The 22427-nt window shown below is 38.2% G+C and overlaps 1 protein-coding gene across 9 annotated transcripts in view; it reads left to right on the forward strand.

The window, feature by feature from the left end:
• The window catches only part of sgip1a (SH3GL interacting endocytic adaptor 1a), a 265636-nt gene that overhangs the window by 138304 nt on the left and 104905 nt on the right, over positions 1-22427 (forward strand). For 8 of the 9 annotated variants that reach the window (XM_063064170.1, XM_063064168.1, XM_063064169.1 and 5 more), the window contains 3 exons: positions 11234-11245; positions 21505-21529; positions 22044-22095. In XM_063064170.1, the coding sequence (XP_062920240.1) occupies positions 11234-11245; positions 21505-21529; positions 22044-22095 (89 nt within the window). Of the gene's footprint in view, positions 1-11199; positions 11246-21504; positions 21530-22043; positions 22096-22427 lie in introns of all 9 variants that reach the window. The other variant, XM_063064172.1, reaches the window with a different exon arrangement.

Below are 22427 nucleotides of genomic sequence, written 5' to 3' on the forward strand. Positions count from 1 at the left end.
TGATCTCCATATAAACCATGTTAACCACCTTGTCCTCATCAACCTTCTTGGTCACATCATCAAAAAACACAATCAATTTCAAAAGATATGATCTAACTCCTGTCTTTCCAAATGTACATATGCCTTATCCCGCAGAGTCTTCTCCAGAAAATTATCGAGTATAGATGTTAGACTTACTGATCTGTAGTTCCATGGTTTTTCTTTGTCACGCTTCTTAAATAAAGGCACAACATTCATTACCTTCCAGTCTTCCAGCACCTCACATGTGGCTAATAATGATGCAAATATTTCAGCCAGGGATTCCGTGATTTCTTCTCTAACCTCCCACTTTTCATGGATAAACTGATACTTTCTACAATATCCAGCACGATATGCAGACTAATCCCAAGACTTCCCCATTTACTTTTCTTAGTTCTGAAGTCTTCATATCTTTCTTCATGGTAAAAATAGAACCTTGCCCATTTCCTGAAGCTCCACAAATATGTCCCTTTGGCTTTTGAGGGTCCCTCTTCTCTCTCTAGTTACTCTCCTTCCCTTAAAGTACCTATAAAATCTTTGGTTTGGCCTTATTCTCCTCTGCCAAAGTTATATCCCTTTTCCTTCCTGAGTCCACCCTTGAATTTCCTATACTTCTCCAGCTTGATCCCAATAGCCTGTAACTGACCGATGCATCCTTTTTCCTCGATAACCCTCAAGATCCAGGTTTCCCTACTCCTACCAGCCTGTCTTTCACTCCAGCAGGAACATGCAGACCTTCGGCTCTCACTCTCTCTTCTTTAAAATACTCCTATTTGCCCACAAACAACCTCCTCCAATCAACCTTTGAAATCTGTTGTATCATAATAGCAACATTAGTCTTGCTCTAATTGGAAACTGAATAAGACCATAAGACATAGGAGCAGAACAAGGCCATTCAGCCCAACAATTTTCTCTGCCATTCAATGATGCTGATTTATTTTCCCTCTCAACCCCACAGAACTGTGAGCACTAGTGTCAAATGCTTCCCACTGTCATTTCAGTCACTTACCATACCCTATCACCTAAGAGTAGTTGAGCTTTACCTTCTCTACAATAGGGATCCTCTGCTTATTGCCAAAGGAAACTTTCATGATGTACTCAAATTCCACCCTCCCCGCCATCCAAGCCCTTAACAGTATGACTGTATGAGAGTCTAGGACCAGAGGACCCAACCTCAGAAAATACAAAGACATCCTTTAGAACTGAGATTAGGAGGAAATTCTTTTGCCAGAGCGTAGTAAATCTCTGATCTTCATTGCCACAGCTGGCTATGGAGGCCAAGTCTTTGGGTATATTTAAAGTGGAGGTTGATAAGTTTTTGCTTAGTCAGGGCATCAAAAGTTATGGGCGGTAGGCAAGAGAATCGGGTTGAGATGAAAAGTAAATCAGTTATGATCAAATGGCAGAGCAGACTCGATGGAACCAAATGGTCTAATTCTTCTCCTATACCTTATAGTCTTATGGCAGTCCCTGTCCATATTAGAAAAGGTAAAAACCCCTACTATGATAACCATACTATTCTTCTAATTCTGCACAATCCTCTTGTATTTTTGCTCTTCCAATTCCTATCGGCTATTTGGGGGTCAATAGTGCAATCTCAATAATGTGATCATCCCTTTCGTATTTCCCCAGTCCACCCATAAAGCCTCACTGGATGCTCCTTCAGTAATTTCTTTTCTGACTACTGTTATGACATTCTCTTTAATCAAAAGTGCAATTCTCTTTCCTCATTTTCCTCATAATGCATCTGTACACTGGAACACTAAGCTGCTAGTCCCATTGCTCCCTTAGTCATGTTTCAGTAATGGCTACAACATCTTAGTCCCACACAGCTGTCCAAGCCCTAGTTTCATCCATATTACCTGTCAGTTCTCTTGCATTGAAACAGATGCAACTTAATCCAATGGGCTTTCCTCCCTTCCTGCCATTCTCCTTACATGACGCCTTCTCTGTCATATGCAGACTGGAAAGTTATGCACTTTTTTTCATCTCATATAAATGGTAGCAACATTTCTATTCAAATTCTGTAAAATATTTTAGTGGAAAGTTTACATTGAGATCTCATGCAGTTAACTCCACGGTATTCTGCCTTGAACAAAATTGGAGTAGTGGAGGTGAAATTGTTCTTTCTTTCTTTCGTTTTAAATCTTTTTATTGAATTAGTACACAAAAGGTAAACCATATAGGCACTGATACACTGTTGCAATATAACTTTACAAGAGATATTAATACACAAAAAGAAGTTAATACTAACAGTGCAGTTTAGATATAAAATAACAAGGTAATATAATAGTATACTATTTTTCATATGTCAATAAGGAAAGAAAAAAAACCCCAAAAAAACCAACAAAAAAAATTGTTCTTTAGCAACAGCTACAAACAATTTTTACACCTGTCTTTCTTTCTGTAACTTTATGATATTATCTTTGTGATAATGCTAAGGAAGAGTGTTTCTTAGATTGTTTCACATTATAGTTTGGAGTTAATCTTTAAAAGTTAGCAATGCATTTGAGACAGCCAGTCCAAAGAACCTGTTTGATGTTGCCATTATTTTAAAGGGAGAGCTCTCATCTGGATTTAAACAAAAAGCTGGCTGCATCAAATGAGAGGATGTTGACCTTGGTTGGGAGGATGTTGACCTTGGTTGGGAGCTGGCATGGAAAGCTTTAGCTTTGCTATTCACAATGAATGAACCTCTAATGATACCACAGAGACCCACTAAGTTCAATTCTTACTGCACAAGCTATCTGCATAAAAATGACAATTTGGATCTTACAAATGATATGGATTTAACATTCCTTCCTAAAGTTTATGGAAGTGAGAGAATACCATGAGCAGTCAATAGCAGGGTCAATTATGTATGAAACATTCAGCTACCTGCTTCTAATCCCCATCATTACAGAAAGTTACAATCAAACCTGCTGAGAAGATAACAACAGCATGTGACAAAATAGAGACTCAGATGAAAAATAAGTGACATTGTAGAGTAAGGCATTAAAAGGCAAAACAGAGTCATGCACAAAATGCTGGAGGAACTGAGCAGGCCCAGCAGCATCCATGGAAAAAAGCACAGTCAATGTTTCAGGCTGAGACCCTTTGAAAGGTGGGGGGAGGGGAGACAGAAACACCAGGCGATCGGTGAAACTTGGACGGGGAGGGGTGAAGGAAAGAGTTAGGAAGTTGATTGGTGAAAGAGATAGAAGGCCATGGAAGAAAAGAAAATGAAGGAAGTGGGGGAAGAGGAGGAGAACCAGAGGGAGGCAATGGCGGGCAAGGAGACAACACAAGAGAGGGAAAAGGAGATAGGAAATGGTGAAGGGGTGAAAGGCATTACTGGAAGTTTGAGAAATCTTTGTTCATGCCACCAGGTTGGAGACTATAAAAACGGAATATAAGGTGTTGTTCCTCCAACTTAAGTGTGGCCTTAGCACAACAGTGGAGGAGGCTATGGATAGATATATCAGAATGGGAATGGGAAGTGGACCTAAAATAGGTAGCCACTGGGAGATCCCACTTGTTCTGGCAGACAGAGCGTAGATGCTTGATGAAGTGGTCTCCCAATCTACGTTGGGTTTCACCAATGTACAAGACGCCACATTGGGAGCACCAAACACAGTCTATGACCCCAACAGACTCACAGGTGAAGAGTTGCCTCACCTGCAAGGATTGATTGGGGCCCTGAATGGTAGTGATGGAGGAAGTGTAGGGGCATGTGTAGCACTTGTTCCGCTTACAAGGATAAGTGCCAGGAAGGAAGGAAATCAGTGGGGAGGGACGAATGGACAATTGGCTGAAATTTCAGAGAATTATGTGCTGGACGTGGAGGCTGGTGGGGTGGTAAGTGAGGACAAGAGGAACCCTATCCCTGGTAGGGTGGCAGGAGGATGGTATAAGAGCAGACGTGCATAAAACGGAAGAGATGCAGTTGAGGGCAGCGTTGATGGTGGAGGAAGGGAAGCCCCTTTCTTTGAAAAAGGAGGTTATCTGCTACATTCTAAAATGAAAAACCTCATTCTGAGAGCAGATGCGGCAGAGGCAGAGGATTTGAGAAAGGAAGCAGCGTTTTTACAAGTGTCAGGGTGGGACAAGGTATAATCCAGTAGCCTTGAGAGTCTGGTGGTTTATAATAGATATCGGTGGATAAGCTGTCTCTGGAGATAGAGACAGTGAGATTGAGAAAGGGAAGGGAAGTGTCAGAAATGGACCAGGTGAATTTGAGGGGAGGGTGGAAGTTGGAGGCAAAGTGGATGAAATCGATGAGTTCAGCATGGGTTCAGGAAGCAGACCAATACAGTCGTCGATGTAGCATAGGAAAAATGCAGTCGCCAGTGTAGGCTTAGGACATAAGCTCTTCCACGTAGCTGACAAATAGGCAGGCATATATGGGACCCATGCAAGTGCCCATGGCTACCCATTTTGTTTGAAGGAAGTGGGAGGAGCCAAAGAATAAATTATTTAGAGTGAGGACAAGTTCTGCTAAGCAAAGGAGAGGGTGACGGAGGGAAAATGGTTGGGTCTGGTGTCCCAAAAGAAACGGAGAGCTTTGAGGCCTTCCTTGTGGGAGATGGAGGTGTATAGGGACTGGATATCCATTGTAAAAATAAGATGATGCCAGGGAATCTGAAATCCTTGAAAGGATCAAGAGTGTGTGAGGTGTCACGGATGTAGATAGGAAAAGACTGAACCGGGGAGATAAAACAGAGTCGAGGTATGCAGATCTGAGTTCACTGGAGCAGGAACAAGCTGAACAAGTTGGGTCTGCCTGGACAAGCGGGTTTGTGGATCTTGGGTAGGAGATAGAAACGGAAGGTGCAGGATGCGGGAACTGTGAGGTTGGTGCTGGTGGATGGGAGATCCCCAGAGTCAATAAGGTTGGTGATGGTGTGGGAAACAATGGCCTGGTGTTCCTTAGTGGGGTCCTGTTCAAGGGGTAAGTAAGAGGAGGTGTCTGAGAGTTGGCACTGGGCCTCAGAAAGGTAGAGGCCAGCCTACTACAGCACCTCCCTTAACTGTGGGTTTGATGGTGAGGTTAGGATTAGTGCAGAGAGAGTGGAGAGCCAAGCGTTCGGAATGAGTGAGGTTGGAATAGGAGAGAGGAGTGTTAAAGTCTAGACACAAGCCTGCTCCACCTTTCAGTAAAATCCTGACTAATCCTTTGCACCAACCAATCCTCTACTTCCAAAAATTCTTTGCCCAAAAACTGTAGATTTCACCCTGGAATTCACCCAGTAACTGAACATACACAGGTTGAAAATAGCGAAGATTTTCATACTCTGCATGTAAGTATTCATGTCCTCTCTTCTCTATTGAACCTGTAGATCTGCATCTATCCTCAAGCACTCTATTGTGTAACATTTCTTTCTGCTAAGTGTTGCAGTGGCAACATGATTCCCATTGTATTGTTTTGTTTATAGAACAGCTTTTCTCAAAGGAAGTATTATAGCCTGCCCTGGGTATAGTATTAGATAAAAAAAGCCTGTTGCTTTGAACAAAGTTTCCCAGTAACATAAGTACCCATTATTGTCTTCAGAAGACATGTTACATGATGTGGATATGGGGTAAATACAGGTTTCTGGAAAGAGTTATAGATACAATATAACTTTATGCTGGCATATTTATATCGCATTATATAGCTGCAATCAGATCTGTTCCTTTTAAGTTAGAGGATTCATGTTACAATTTTCCACTCTTTGTTTATCTGCAAAATCATAGAGAAAATGGTGCTTGTGACAAAGCTTGTCATTTATATTCCTCATAAATTCGTACACTGATTCCTTGAGTAAGGATCAGAAATTGATTTGCCCATATGTTGGATGACTTGTGTTTCCCTTGGTTATTCAAAATTATCTTTCTCTATCATATTTAAAAAGCAAACACAATGGCTGAGGTGGATCTCAAAGTTAGCTTCAAATCGCATAATTTTATTGTAAAAGGAAAACTAATAAAGAATTTTAAATGGAAACTAATTTAAAAATAAATCTGTATATACAATTTATTCATTTCAAAGAACTAATACATTGATGCAGCTCTGTGATTAAGTTTTTGAGTACCTCAGAAATTGTTTCATTACCTGGAATAATGAGAAGGCAGACAAGGACTTACTTAACTACCTGATTCCCAGAAAAAGATATATACTCTATATCTACCAGAGAGCAATGTACAGCTGCAAATATATTTTATACAAATCTTCAGAACATTCAGTATAAGTCGTCTTTATCATTCTTTGACTGAGTTAACTAGTTATTTGAGATCTTAAACCATCTTAATTTGTATTTTTCATTTGCTAAAGGGATTATAATTTACAAGCAATGATAATGATTATTTAGTATTAAGACAGGTATAAGCCCAGGTCTGAATAAGGAATGTATATCAGTGCCTTCTTAATTTGACAATGTTTACTCATACGGAATATCAGATAAATGATTAAATCCAGACATATAGCCAAATGATAATGGTCCACTAATTAAATCATTTTGCTGGAAATGATATTTTTCAAACTTGTTTTGAATAGATGGATGACATACAAAGGAGTGTTTCATTTGTCATGTTTAAAGTAATGTATTGAGATGTATTAACTATAAGTGGATTAACAAAGGGCTTAGACCAAGGTGCAGAATGGACATATCTCTAAGATTCCAGAAAACTTTTCTTTCGTGAACCTTTTAAATAAACAAATATAAATTAACCTTATTATGTTTGACAAAATATTACTTCACAATTATGTCACGTACATTGATGCAATCTTTCATGGTTTTCATCATATTTGCAAATAGATTGTCAGATCTTTCTTGAGAAAGCACAACCTGTTATTTGTGTTTTTTCATTGCTCCAATGTAAAAACAATTTGTAAGACAAAATCTGCCATAATTATTTTATTTTTCTAATAAATGCTTCAATTTTTAGAGGAGAAGTCCGGTAAGAGCAATTTTCCTCATTTCTAAGTAAAATGCAGGATAGATGCTCTTTAACTTCATATCCATTCTCTTTTATGGATAATTTTCAGAGTTCTTGATGAAATAATGATATGAATAGAGATTCTTAACGGTTCCTTGAATATTCATTACCAAGTTCCCTCATGATCATGTACCAAAGAATCAATGCACATTACACTGGTATATTATAATGCTGTGAGTGAGTATTAAAAATCAAACTGCCGGAGGAACTCAACCGGTCAGGCAGCATCTGTGGAGGGCAGAAGGATAGTCAATGTTTCGGGTCAAGACTCTGCATCAAGACTGAGGATATGGAGGCGAGATGGCGAGTATAAAGGGGGTGAGAGGGAGGGGTGTGGCAGATGATATGTTGACTCTAGTGTGGAAAGAGAAAACGAATCGAATCAAGAAGCTACAGATGCCGGATCCAACAGCTATAGTCTCTTGTTTCTAATAATCACCTTGTAGCCTCCGTCCCAACCTCCACCCCTGGTTCCATCTGCACCCTCTTTGTTTTCTTTCCTTATCTGTCTCTAACCTGTCACCCATCAGCCACTGTCTTCTGACTCTCCCCCCCCATTCCATCTTGCCCCCTCGTCTGGAAGTTCCCAGTAACTGATGGATGGATTCTCACCAAAACCATGTGACAATGTTACAAAGTAAGTACTACCCTTATGTAGAATCTGAACTCACCTAGATTTCGCCTTTTTGTTTCCTGGACAAAAATCATTATGATCGTTGGGTACTCTCTTGCAATAACTGTTTTGAAAACGTATGGGGTCACCACCAGCTTATGTTGGTCTGCATCCTGCATTTGCTATCCCGCAACCAACAGTTGCACGTATTCCATGATGTTTCAGGCACCTGTCCACTTGATAGACACCAGACCCAGGACAGATCGAGGGGGTCTAAAGGAGTTAAATGTTCAATGAATCCGAAACCCTGAACTTTCTGTATTTGCTCCCCGGCTGCTACAATGAGCCACCTCTCCTTCTATATGCATTAATTAACAAGTTCTCACATTATAGTGTTTATCCTGTAACTGGCATTTTCACTTGACATCTACTGATTTTTTTTTTGACACATTTAATTTCCTGCAAGAAATGTTGAGAATAGCTATTTTAGGCATTTTAAAATATTGGGGCAGTTTGTTCTGGAGCTGTTCCGCTGCACCCACCTTGTCCTGCTTCACAGTGGTGAGACAGAGTGGCTTCTGTATCGGTTACAAATATCAATTATCAATTCCCTGTCCCAGAATAATTAGGCAGCTGTCATTATCAAAATCCTTTGAACTGTTTCATTTTAAATATTTCTGACAGTCAAAGTCACTTAAAATCAGCCCAGATCGATTTGAGTAATTTAAAAAATGGCAAATATTTAAAGGAACAAGGCCTGTGACCCTGTTACTATGGGTTTGTGAATTGTACACCGGCCATGACTGGCATGAAGTAACAGAACCAAATGCCTCAGCAGGTCCATGCTTTGCATCTGGATGATGGTGAGCCCAGTGTGGAGCTGGAGGTCAGATGTATCGGGATCTGATCTCCAGCTTGTCTCAGATAGGCACATAGCCAAGAGTAGTGGGGTATGTCCAATGCAAGCTGAGTTACCAGCAGAAGCCATACAATGGTTGAGCAAAAGGTAAGCACAATCTAGCCCAATGACTAAAATAGGGAAGCAACTTTTATTGCATCCTTTGATCCATCCCAGCAAAAGGACTTGTGTTGCTGTTTTGATGCTTTGCAGAAACTCAGCACATGTCATGTAAGCAGGCAACTTTTAGCTACTGTCCTCTGGGAATGGAGAAAACTTTGACCTTCAAATATAATCTTGTTTTCCCCAATCTATCAAACTAAAATGATTTATTAACAAAAACATAATCAATTCTTTTAATGTTTGTTTTATTATTTATCCATAAAATCCCTCTGAAGATAATATTTCTCCAAAATGAAAAGGCCTATTTTATAAGCTTATCTGAACAGGTTGACAATGCCACATTGTAATAGTTGCCATAAAGCTGCACTCTTTGCAGTCCAGGCAGTCGATCCCAGAGAACCTGCCCTGAAACGTTTTACGTCACCTAAATTGTGACATTGAAGCAACTGCACAACCTGCCATTTCAGGCTGCTACCGCAGTGGGTCACATCTTCCAAGCCTTCGACCCATGTCCTAATCCCAAGGACGCAAGTCACCCTCTCAGAACTGCCCAATTAATTCAGAGTAAATAATACTTTTTCATAATTTCACAATTCAGCCAAAAAAGACAGTGGCTAGAGTTTGAGGAATGAATCATAGTGGATTTTTTGTCCTGTGCATGAAAGGGGTGTGGTGTTAGTGTCTATTGTGTTGATAACAGGTGCCTTATTTGAGTGTGTTGGGTGAAAAGAGGGAAGGTCTCTGACAGACAAAATGCAGCATAAGACGTAACCTTCCTGTAGTGTAGAACCATTTCCTACATTGAATCCAGGTCCTGGGGGTAATGAAGCTGCAGCTGCCCTTTCCTACCATCACTCTTCCAGCTGCCTGTATCTTCAGATTTTCCTTTCCATTCATAGCAAAAGGAATACTCTCAACTGGCTAACCTCCAACATTTAAATAGATTAAAAATTTAACTCAAATCAACTTAATTAATTAAATATATAAAATTTAATAAATAATATAACTTATCAAATATAATTTATCTATATCTATCTGTCTATGTACATATTTCAAATACTGTGCATGAACATCTCCCTATCTCCCTGTTCCTCTCTGCTGAAATGAAGAGAGTTGCTGAACGTAGGGCAATTGCAACTTTGCTGCAAGTCAGAGGGCCAATGTCCATGAGGACATGAGGAGTCCAGCGAAGGTTCTGCAGTGGAATTATAGAAGTGAGGACCTCTGAGAAAGTTTAGAGTTTCTTGTGGAGGACTCTGGGAACGAATCTTCAGAAAGGGTTTCTTTTGTAAAGGGCACTGGTACAATGGTAAGATTGGTAACCTACCATTTTTAGAGAGATTTTAGATGAAGAATGGTTCCTCAAGCGGGACCGTGTCTCTGGCTAACTCTAATGCACAAACCATTGCTTCCTGTACAATGAGGGACAAGGAAAAACACTGAAGGAAGCTGCATGTAAGAAAAACAGTCCTGATGAAGGGTCTCGAGCTGAAGCATTGACTGTTTATTTCCCTCCTTAAATACTGTTTGACCTGTTGAGTTCCTCCAGCATTCTGTGTGTGTAGTAAAAAAAAACTGTAATGATAACTGCCTGTAAATATGCTATATTTAAAAAGCTGAATCTAAAATAGTAACTTCAGAATAGCAGAAGCAAGACAATAAAATTAGTGCTTATGAAAATAAGGTAATAGGTCACATCTATAATTTTATACATTTTAAACATTTGTTTTGTAATTGCAATCCATTTCAGGATACAATGAGCTATGCAGGGTAGATATTTTCCAACACATGATCATTTTTTGTCTGGTGATTTGATTTTCATTCTGCAAATTAACATCCTGTCACAGAATTTACATGTTATCATCATATTGTAATTCAAGATGGTCCCACACCCCGTGAAAGACCAGATCAACATAACTTCCATATGAAGATAGGGTAGCACTTGTAAGATTTGGACCAAGTAATGCAGAATTTACATAAGTCATCTGGAATTTGTAAATAGGAAGTCAAACAGATAAATTTGCCATGTACTACTCTGAGGGCGGATCTTAATATATGTGGATCTCTCTATCCACATGAGGAACAAGCAGTGGCAAGTTTGCAAGAACATGACCATGATCTTCACTTTGGTACCTGAAGAACATCTATTTTCCCTGTTATATATTTTATTAGAATAGATGATCATGGTCATTAAAAATTCAGTTGCGCATATCAAAAGTTAACTTTTATTGATGTCTTTGATTTTTCTTTAATGTTGTCAGTGAAGAAACTGTCAGAACACAGGATGTTCCCCACCTGTTTTCTGTCCTCTATCTTGCTTCTGCATCTGTGAGAACCTCAGAGAAATCCAAAACTAGGAAGGCATATGATAAATCCGAGATTGTGTGTTTACCCAGACTCGGCCGATGAACAATCAGGGCTAATTCCCCCCACCCCCCAGAACAAGGTTGCAGAGATTGTGGTTTATTACCAATTAGCTCATCAAGAATGAGAGACCTTTCCTGTACTCTGATGACTGAGCTCATGCCTGTTCATTTTTGACAAATCTTTGATAATAAATGCTTTGTTCACAAATCTGTCACTCTCTGACCAGGTATCTGTTCTTTCTTCCTTTTTGCCGAACACAGAGGCGCAGTCCAGTGAGTATTCTTTATTTGTATTTCAGTAACCACAAATTTTTTAAAGCTTTGTTCATTATTCAGTTCATTAAGGAAAAGAGATGTTGAGGCTGAAGAAGTTGACTTGTTTAGATCTAATTTGAACAAGAATTAAACCTATTTATTTAAGTCTTCATGCACTAAAGGTGTTGTATTGCTTACTGATAGAGCCAGGAGTAATATATACTGTAATGCTAAAGATCAAATAAAATTTAAGATAAGGGAAACAACAGGAAGTTAAAATCTGCTTAATGTCACCTTCAACAAACCACCTATCACAGTAGCATCTGTTCATTTCAGAAGCGGTAGGAGTAACTACTGCTCAGTCCTTGCAGATAAATTGGATAGATTCAGAACAGATGAAGTAACTTGAAACAGACCACATTCCTCAACTTACTATTGCTATCAAACAGGTGGCTCTGCCTTTGTTCAGTAAGAATGTTGAAGAGTATAACAAAGAAAAATGGCAGGACCCCATTCTGGAGATGCATCACAAATCACAGACTGCAGATCTAAGTAATCCCAGATCAGAGCCCAGCTCTAGATGTTGGTGGGCTGTTACAAGACCAAGGCAAGGAGGAGGTTCCATGAAGGTCTCCACCTACAGCCAAAGAGAGTTCAGTAAGTGAGTGCATGAAGCCTGACTGAAACACTCACATAGAACATAGAAAATCTACAGCACATTACAGGCCTTTCGGCCCACAGTGCTATGCCGACCATGTGACCTACTCTAGAAGCTGCCCAGAATTTCCCTACCACTTAGCCCCCTATTTTTCTAAGCTCCATGTACCTATCTCTCTTAAAAGACCCTATTGTATCCGCCTCTACTGCCTTCGCTGGGTGGGCATTCCACAACACCCACCACTCACCAGCCATTGCTGAGGTCCTGGCCACCATCAGAGAAGCCAGCCTTCAGCTAATTTAATTTACACCATGAAATGGCAAGTAAAAGCTGAATACATTGGAGATATTAGTGGCTGTGTGCTCTGACATCCCAGGTGCCGTGACAAAGAGTCAGCAGCAACCGGAGCTAATACAACAACTGGACTGTATTCCTAAGGCAAGCTAGTTGATGGTTAATTTGAGAATCAGGCTGGAGTTACTAAGCATGTTGTAGAGAATGGGTGACGGGCAAATAAATATAGGAATGGAATTGCAGAAGGATGATGCTGAGAGCTGACAAAGGCCCAATGGCCCTAACAACCTCCCTCGATGCTGTAATAAATGTGAGATGATAACTAAGTAATGATGTGAAAGATTATCTGGCTATATTACTTAGGTAGGTTTTCAATAAGAACTTAAACAGTGGGCTACCTTTCCTTTGAGTGAATTGGCCAATTAATTAGATCATGAATGATCCAATTTTGCCCTCACTTTTTTCCTAGCACCACGTCACTCTTTTGTGGTCATTCTCAGCCTTCAATATATTTATCTCCACCTCCAAAACTCTCTGGGATAGATCATTTCTCTCAACTCCATCTGAAGTTGGTGACTCCTTATTCTATAATTCTGCTTCCTGGTTCTAGATACCAGGTCTCCAAATTTCTTTGTAAAAACGGAATTTTGAGGTCTTAGTTTAAGTAATAATTTGTTGCTTTATTCCTTCTTCCAGCAGATAACCTCACATTTATCCTAACCTGGTGCCCACTCAGTTAATCTATCTCTATACTTATCACTATTTGCTAACTCATGTGCCTATGTGTCATCAGTGAATCTGACCACAGTACACTCAGCCCCTCACATAAATTGCTGAAGAAACTCAGCAGGTCAGGCAGCATCTATGGAAAGGAATAAACAGTCAACATTACAGGTCAACATCGACTGTTTATTCCTTTCCATTGATGCTGTCTAACCTACTGAGTTCCTTCAACATTTTGTGTGTGTTGCTCTGGTTTCCCAGCATCAGTAGAATCCCTTCTGTTTATGCTCAGCCTCTTCATTAGAGTCATTAACATAGTTTAGTAACAGTTAAGGTTTCAGAATGGATTGTTGTGACACACATCTGGATAATGATAGACAATCCAAAATGATGCACGTATCTCAACTCCTTATTTTCTATTACTTAGCAAATCCCATTTCCATGACATATTATAACCATATAACCATATAACAATTACAGCATGGAAACAGGCCCTCTCGGCCCTTCTAGTCCATGCCGAACTCTTACTCTCACCTAGTCCCACCAACCTGCACTCAGCACATAACCCTCCATTCCTTTCCTCTCCATATAGCTATCCAATTTAACTTTAAATGACAACATAGAACTTGCCTCAACCACTTCTCCTGGAAGCTTGATCCACACAGCTACCACTCTCTGCGTAAAGAAGTTCCCCCTCATGTTACCCCTAAACTTTTGCCCTTTAACTCTCAACTCATGTCCTCTTGTTTGAATCTCCCCCACTCTCAATGGAAAAAGCCTATCCATGTCAACTCTATCTATCCCCCTCATAATTTTAAATACTTCTATCAAGTTCTCCCTCAACCTTCTACGCTCCAAAGAATAAAGACCCAACTTGTTCAACCTTTCTCTGTAATTTAGGAGATGAAACCCAGGCAACATTCTAGTAAATCTTCTCTGTACTCTCTCAATTTTGTTGACATCTTTCCTATAATTCGATGACCAGAACTGTACACAATACACCAAATTTGGCCTTACCAATGCCTTGAGCAATTTCAACATTACATCCCAATTTCTATACTCAATGCTCTGATTTATAAAGGCCAGCATACCAAAAACTTTCTTCACCACCCTATCCACATGAGATTCCACTTTCAGGGAACTATGCACCATTATTCCTAGATCCCTCTGTTCTACTGCATTCTTCAATGCCCTACCACTTACTATGTATGTCCTATTTTGATTAGTCCTACCAAAATGTAGCACCTCACATTTTTCAGCATTAAACGCCATCTGCCGTCTTTCAACCCACTCTTCTTTCTCTCTTTAAATCTTTTTATTGAGTAAGTATACAAAAAAGGTAAGCCATATAAACATTAATACAATGTTAAAGTATAATAAAATTCCAAAAGATAACAATACCAAAAAGAAAATACTACAAACAATGTAATTTAAGCATAAGAAACCAAGATAACATAATAGTATACTAGATTTTATATATATCAATGGAAAAAAAGAAAAAAAAAACCCCAAAAAAAACCCACCGTGCAACTAACTAAAAGCAAAGCAAAGCAATGGGCTAACTTGAAACCAAACAGAGTTAAACTTAAAATCACGTCCTCAATCCCGACCTCCATTAAAACAGTGAAAAAAAACAAGAAGGGTAAATATTACATTAAATGAAAATATCGAATAAAAGGTCCCCAAATCTGTTCAAATTTAAATGAAAAATCATAAAGGTTACTTCTAATTTTCTCCAGATTCAAACATAAAATCGTCTGAGAAAACCAAAAAAAGGTAGTTGGAGCATTAAGCTCTTTCCAATGTTGTAAAATACATCTTTTCGCCATTAAAGTAAGAAATGCAATCATTCTACGGGCTGAAGGGGAAAGATTACTAGAAATTTTAGGTAGTCCAAAGATAGCAGTAATAGGGTGAGGAGAGATATCTATATTTAATACCTTAGAAATAATATTGAAAATATCTCTCCAAAAAGTTTCCAAAGTAGGGCAAGACCAAAACATATGAGTTAAAGAGGCTATCTGCCCCGAACATCTATCACAGAAAGGATTAATATGCGAGTAAAAACGCGCTAACTTATCTTTGGACATATGTGCTCTATGCACCACTTTAAATTGAATTAGGGAATGTTTAGCACAAATAGAGGAAGTATTAACTAATTGTAAAATCTGCCCCCAATCATCCACAGAAATGGTAAGCCCCAATTCCTGTTCCCAATCTACCCTAATCTTATCAAATGGAGCTTTCCTAAGTTTCATAATAATATTATAAATCATAGCCGATGCACCTTTCTGACATGGATTAAGGTTAATTATCGAATCTAAAATATATATAGGAGGAAGCATTGGAAAGGAAGAAAGTATAGTACTTAGGAAATTTCTAACTTGTAAATATCTAAAAAAATGTATTCTTGATAAGTTATATTTATTAGATAATTGTTCAAAAGACATAAGGGAACCATCTAAAAATAAATCCAAAAACCGTAAAATACCCTTAGTCTTCCAAGTTTGAAAAGCGCGATCCGTAAAAGAGGGAGGAAAAAATATGTTACCTAAAATAGGAATCGCTAACCCGAATTGATTAAGATCAAAAAATTTTCTGAATTGAAACCAAATACGCAAAGCATATTTAACGATCGGGTTAGAGACCTGCTTAAAGCGTTTCGAATCAAAAGGAAGAGATGAACCTAAAATAGAACCAAGTGTATAACCCTGAACAGATTGTAATTCCAATGCTACCCATTTAGGAATAGATAGTATATCCCGGTCAAGTAACCAAAATTTCATATGTCGAATATTAATAGCCCAATAATAAAATCTAAAGTTAGGTAATGCTAAACCTCCATCTCTCTTAGCTTTCTGTAAATGTATTTTACCCAGTCTCGGATTCTTATTCTGCCAAATAAATGAAGAAATTTTAGAGTCGACTTTATCAAAAAAAGATTTAGGAACGAAAATTGGTAATACCTGAAACACATATAAAAATTTTGGCAAAAAAAACATCTTAACTGCATTAATACGACCAATCAAAGTTAAATATAAGGGAAACCATTTAGATGAAAGTTGAGTAATATGGTCTATTAATGGTAAAAAGTTAGTCTTAAATAAATCTTTATGTTTACAAGTAATTTTAATCCCAAGATATGAAAGGTAATTATTAATCAATTTAAATGGAAATTTATAATATAAGGAAAGATGTTTATTAATCGGAAAAAGTTCACTCTTACTAAGATTTAATTTATAACCTGAGAAAAGACCAAATTGTGCTAATAACTCTAAAACAACAGGAATAGATCTCTCAGGATTAGAAATATATAAAAGTAAATCATCAGCATAGAGTGATAATTTATGGGACTTTAATCCCCGAGTTATCCCAGTAATATTTGAAGATTCTCGAATAGCAATTGCAAGAGGTTCTAATGCAATATCAAATAATAGGGGACTAAGAGGACAGCCTTGTCGAGTACCACGAAAGAGAGGAAAAAAAGGTGAGTTTAAAGAGTTAGTACGAACCGAGGCTACAGGGGAGTGATATAACAGTTTAATCCAGGATATAAATTTCAAGCTAAAATTAAACATTTCAAGCACCTTAAATAAATAAGGCCATTCTACTCTATCAAAAGCTTTCTCGGCATCTAAAGAAATAACACACTCAGGAACATTTTGTGAGGGAGTATAAACGATATTTAACAATGTACGAATATTATAAAAAGAGTAACGACCTTTAATAAAACCCGTTTGGTCTTCCGAAATAATAGAAGGAAGTACTTTTTCTAGTCTATTTGCTAATAACTTAGAAAAAACTTTAGAATCAACATTTAATAAAGATATTGGTCTATAAGATGCACATTGAGCAGGGTCTTTATCCTTCTTTAGTATTAAAGAAATTGATGCTCTATTAAAAGATTCCGGAAGTTTACCAAGTTTCAAAGAAGCCTCAAAAACCTTATAGAGCCAAGGAATCAATAAAGAAGCAAAACATTTATAAAATTCAACGGTAAACCCATCAGGGCCAGGAGCTTTCCCCAGATTCATAGAAAAAATAACATTCTTAATCTCATCCATTGTAATGGAAGTATCTAATAAAGAAGACATATCCTGTGAAATCTGAGGAAAGTCTAACTTATCTAAAAAATCATTCATATATTTAGAATCTCGAGGAGACTCTGATTGATATAAAGAAGAATAAAAATCACAAAAGGTTTGATTAATCCCCACATGATCCAATATCAATCGATCATTTTGGTTATAAATCTGATTGATTTGAGATTTAACATAATTAGATTTCAATTGATTAGCCAGCAGCTTGCCAATTTTATCACTGTGAACATAAAAATCACTTCTTGTTTTCTTTAATTGGTTTACAATCGAGGACGAGGGTAGTAAACTGTGTTCCATTTGAAGTTCAGTTCTTTGTTTGTATAGCTCCTCAGAAGGAGCCATAACATATTTCTTATCAATTTCTTTAATCTTGTCCACAATTGCCATCTCCTCCTGCTTCTGTTTCTTCCTCAAAGCAACGGAATACGAAATAATCTGACCCCGAATATAGGCTTTAAAAGTGTCCCAAAGAGTGTTAACCGAAATATCTTCTGTATGGTTAATTGTAAAAAAAAGCTCAATCTGTTCATTCATAAAATTAACAAAGTCCGAGTCCTGAAGCAACAGCGAATTAAAACGCCATTGTCTATTGTTTGGTATATTGGCCATAATTTTAATAGAAAACTTAAGTGGAGCATGATCCGAAATGGTTATAGAATCATAATCACATTTAATCACTGAAGGAATGAGACGAGAATCAATAAAAAAATAATCAATTCTTGAATAGGAATGATGAACATGTGAAAAAAAGGAAAAATCTTTTTCCTGAGGATGCAGAAAACGCCAAATGTCCGTCGACCCAGAATCAGAAAGGAAAAAATTAATCAAATTTGCAGATTTATTAGGTAAAGTCCGTAAAGGAGCCGAACGGTCCAAAGCTGGAGATAAACAGGTATTAAGATCTCCGCCCCAAATCAATGAAAACTCGTTCAAATTAGGAAACTGATCAAACAATGATTTATAAAATTCCGGACAATCCATATTAGGAGCATAAACATTAACCAAAACTACTTTTTTATTAAATAGTAAACCACTAACCAATAAAAATCTACCATTCGGATCAGAGATAATATCCTGTTGTATAAAAGTAACTGAGGAATCTATAAAAATAGAGACGCCTCGAATCTTAGCATTGGAGTTCGAATGAAATTGTTGTCCCTTCCAGAATTTGAAAAAACGTAGTCTGTCCCCCCTCCGTACATGGGTCTCTTGTAAAAATAAAATTTGTGCTTTAAGTCTCCGGAACACTTTAAAAACTTTTTTTCTTTTAATAGGATGATTAAGACCATTAGTATTCCAGGAGACAAAATTAATAATAGACTCCATAAATCCTAAAGTCAACCCACAACAAGGAGGATTGACAATAGGCGCGACCCACAAACCCGGAGAGGAAACAGAACATACAAAAGATACCGGGGAAAAGGACGCAACCAGTACTTCAATAATGTATATAGCCCAAAGAAAAACAAACTAAAACGTGAAGCCCCACCCGCCCACCCCCCAGCCCAAGACCCCAAGGCAAAATCTAAAGCAGACCCGCCAGAAAGAAGCAAGCGCTAAAACTACCCCCATGACTTCCGGTATACGCTCCCTAAAAAAAAGGTATAAATATGAAAAGGATCAGCTAATTGTAAAACAGTAAAAAAATAAGTAAAAAAAACAACCCACTCTTCTAACTGGCCTAAATCTCTCTGCAAGCTTTGAAAACCAACTTCATTATCCACAACTCCACCTATCTTAGTATCATCTGCATACTTAGTAATCCAATTTACCACCCCATCATCCAGATCATTAATATATATGACAAACAACATTGGACCCAGTACAGATCTCTGAGGCACACCATTAGACACCAACCTCCAATCTGACAAACAGTTATCCACCACTACTCTCTGGCGTCTCCCGTCCAGCCACTGCTGAATCTATTTTACTACTTCAATATTGATACCTAACGATTGAACCTTCCTAATTAACCTTCCGTGTGGAACCTTGTCAAAGGCCTTACTGAAGTCCATATAGATAACATCCACCACTTTACCCTTGTCAACTTTCCAAGTAACCTCTTCAAAAAATTCAGTAAGATTTGTCAAACATGACCTTCCATGCACAAATCCATGTTGACTGTTCCTAATCAGACCCTGTCTATCCAGATAATTATATATACCATCTCTAAGAATACTTTCTATCAATTTACTCACCACTGACGTCAAACTCACAGGCCGATATTTGCTGGCTTTACTCTTAGAACCCTTTTTAAACAATGGAACAACATGAGCAATACGCCAATCCTCCAACACCATCCCGGTTTCTAATGACACTCCCCTCCCCCACCATCCTGTGTGTTCTTACTCTATGGTGTAAGCCTTTATGTAGCATCTAATCTAACATCTTCTCGCAATTCAAATGTTCCACGTCTCAATGAGGTTGAGAGGGATAATAAATCAGCCATGATGGAATGGTGGAACAGACTTGATAGGCCAAATGGCCTAATTCAGCTCCTATATCTTATGGAGTTATCTACCCTTTGTATTGCATCCTCAAAAGACTTGCAAATATGTTAAATACAGTTTCTTTTTCGTAAAACCATATTGGCTCTGCTGTGTGATTTTTTTAATATTCTGCTGTTATCTCCTTAATAAAGGGTTTCCAGAATATCCCAGTGACAGATTTAACTGGCCCATAATTTTCTACTTTCTCTCTTCCTCCTTTCTTGAGCAGGACAAATCCAGTCTGGCCAGTTACTTCCCAAATCACTAATAAAGAGAAGGAAAGTGTCATAAATATTATTGTCACTAATAACCTGGGCAGTGATGTTTGAGTTAAGTGCCTCCAAGAGCAACTGACTCCATATTTCATTAGATCCTAAGTTGAAATGGAGCTGACTTCCTGGGGTGAGAGTAATTGTTTTTGACATCAAGGCACTACAGGTTCTTTGGGGAAATTTTTCACTGGCTGGAGCTATACGAAACAGGAGAGAAGATCAATGTGTTTGTGAAAGCCAACCAGCTCAGTCAGAGTTGTCCCGATGATTTTCTCAAGACAAAGACTAGATGGTCTGATGCTTTTACTGACAATTGCACAGACTCTGTTCCATTTGAAAATCCTCAGATTCAATCCTTGGGTGCTATCAATATAGAGACTACACATTCTCCCCATGACAGCGTAGATTCCACCTCCCTAAGACATGCTGGTTAATTGGCTACTGCTAATTGCCTCTAATATAGGTAGGTGGTAGGAAAATCAAGGGGAGTTGATGGGCATGTGGAAGAGAGATGTTGATAGGAAATAAATGGGGTAATGGAATTGATCTGAGGCCTAGCTTAGATTTAATGGATTGAATGTTTTCACATGGTACAGAAACAGACCTTTCATCTCATCTTGTCTATGCCAACCAGGATGTCTATTTTAGTTGGTCCTGTCTTCTAACGTTTATCACATAGGTTATGAGAAATACAAGAAGTATATAAACAGCCAATGTCCACATACATAAAGTCAACATTCAGGCATGTGCTGATAAAGTGACATTCCCTTCGATCAAATTCCAGACAATGATTTCCTCCATGAAGATCAAGTTGAACCACCTATCTTGAATATTCGAACAGCATTGCAACTTGCAAATAACCAGGGGGTGAGGAGGAATGGTCTCTATTAATGAGAAACTAAACTGGATAGGCCAGATGCCTACAGAAGAGATCAGAATTTGGGCATCCAGCAGTGTGTAACTCATGGCTTACTCCTCAGAACCTTTTAACTATCTGCAATACTTGAGAAGCTGGACTCAGTCAGAAAAAAAAAAGTCTGCTTTTTTGGAGTCCTTTCTTCCTGCCCCTAGAACACATAAAACATTTATTTTCTCCACTATTGGCTGCATCAAATATGAACTACACAACGCTTCTTCAAAAATTCCCCTCATCCACAGCCTCCCAGAAAGATAGAAACGATAGGTAAAACAGAATTCATCTCGTAGCAAATTCCATCCAAGTTGAAACTGATACTGACTTGGAAAAAAAAACAGTACTGTACTTTGCTGTTTCTTCACCCGAGTCCAAATTCTAGAACTTCTTTCCTAACACATGATGCATCCTCCTCCACCATAATGGTTGCGGTGGTTCAGGATGGCAGCGGACTGTGACGTTCTCAATAGCATCTAGGGATAGATGATAAATAGTGGACTTTCAATGTTCCCCATATTCTATACTTAACTAAAATATAACACCTTTCTGACTCAGCCAAGAGTGCTACCATTTAGGCAACAGGAACGAAAATCCTGCAAAGGAAGAAGAACCTGAAATGAAAGAATCTCATCTCAGTACAAAAAGCAAACTCCCCATGGTAAAATGTAGATAATCTCCCATGTTTCCATCCTGTTGGATGAACCTCTACTTACTGTAAGTTTTGTTCATGGTTACACCATCATTTAGTACCAAATGGTATTTGGCAGGTCAGTCTATCTTTTATATAGGAAGTCATCCATGTCAATACCTTTTCTATTTTTTTTCCAGGCAATTATCAAAAGAAACTTATCTTGTAAGTATCCATGTTTATTTTTAATAACGACCCATCAAGGGCTTTCAAGTAGAAAAAGATATGCCAAGAAGGCAAAAACCAAAATGCTGCAATCGCTGCACAGTGGCAAGAAGATACCTTACTGAAACCTTTGATTTGAAAAACAATGGAATTATCAGGGAGTTAGTGGTTCTGGCAAAAAAAATCAAGAATATTAAGAGGAGAAACCACGTAAAAGGTGGTCTCATTACACCCTTGTATAAATGTTTTAAAATAAGCTTGGAACTTAGGGGCAAAGCGCAGGATCTTTTATTAAATAATACCCTTACATTTTCTTGAGTTACTATGTTTGTTGAGTAAGTACTACTGCATAAAAGCCAGTTTTGTATATGGTCCCAGCTCTGCTGAAGATACTTGTTGCAGCCAGGATATCTAAATAAATTAAGAAAGATGTAAAATCACATTTCAATATATAGGTACTATTACTGTTTCTACTTTTCAAGAGGAAAATAAATTATTGTTTTGTTTTGTTCAGGTGAGGAAATAGCTCGCCCAAGACGGTCAACGCCTACATCAGAAGTTGTCAGGTACTTGTAGCCAATTGCTTCTTCCACTGAGTAGTAAGCAGTAATCATCAACATGTACTAAACATGAGCCAAGTTTTAGGCTGTGTGGAGCATTAAAAATGAAAAGTAGATCCAGTGTGAAGGTTTATGAACTGGTAACAAAACCCATTCTTTTCCTTTCCAGACAATCCTTTCAATGAAAATAAAAGTCTCCTGTTGAATAAAATAAATCTTTTGGCATCATGTTAAGCATCCTTTGCATCTGCTAAAAGACCTTTATGCATTTTCCAATTATGGCAGAGAGTAGGACACATGCCGGGTTAAAAACAAAAATCTTTCAATCGTGAAGTATG

This window comes from Mobula hypostoma, chromosome 12 (assembly GCF_963921235.1).
Source record: "Mobula hypostoma chromosome 12, sMobHyp1.1, whole genome shotgun sequence".
NCBI lineage: Eukaryota > Metazoa > Chordata > Chondrichthyes > Myliobatiformes > Myliobatidae > Mobula > Mobula hypostoma.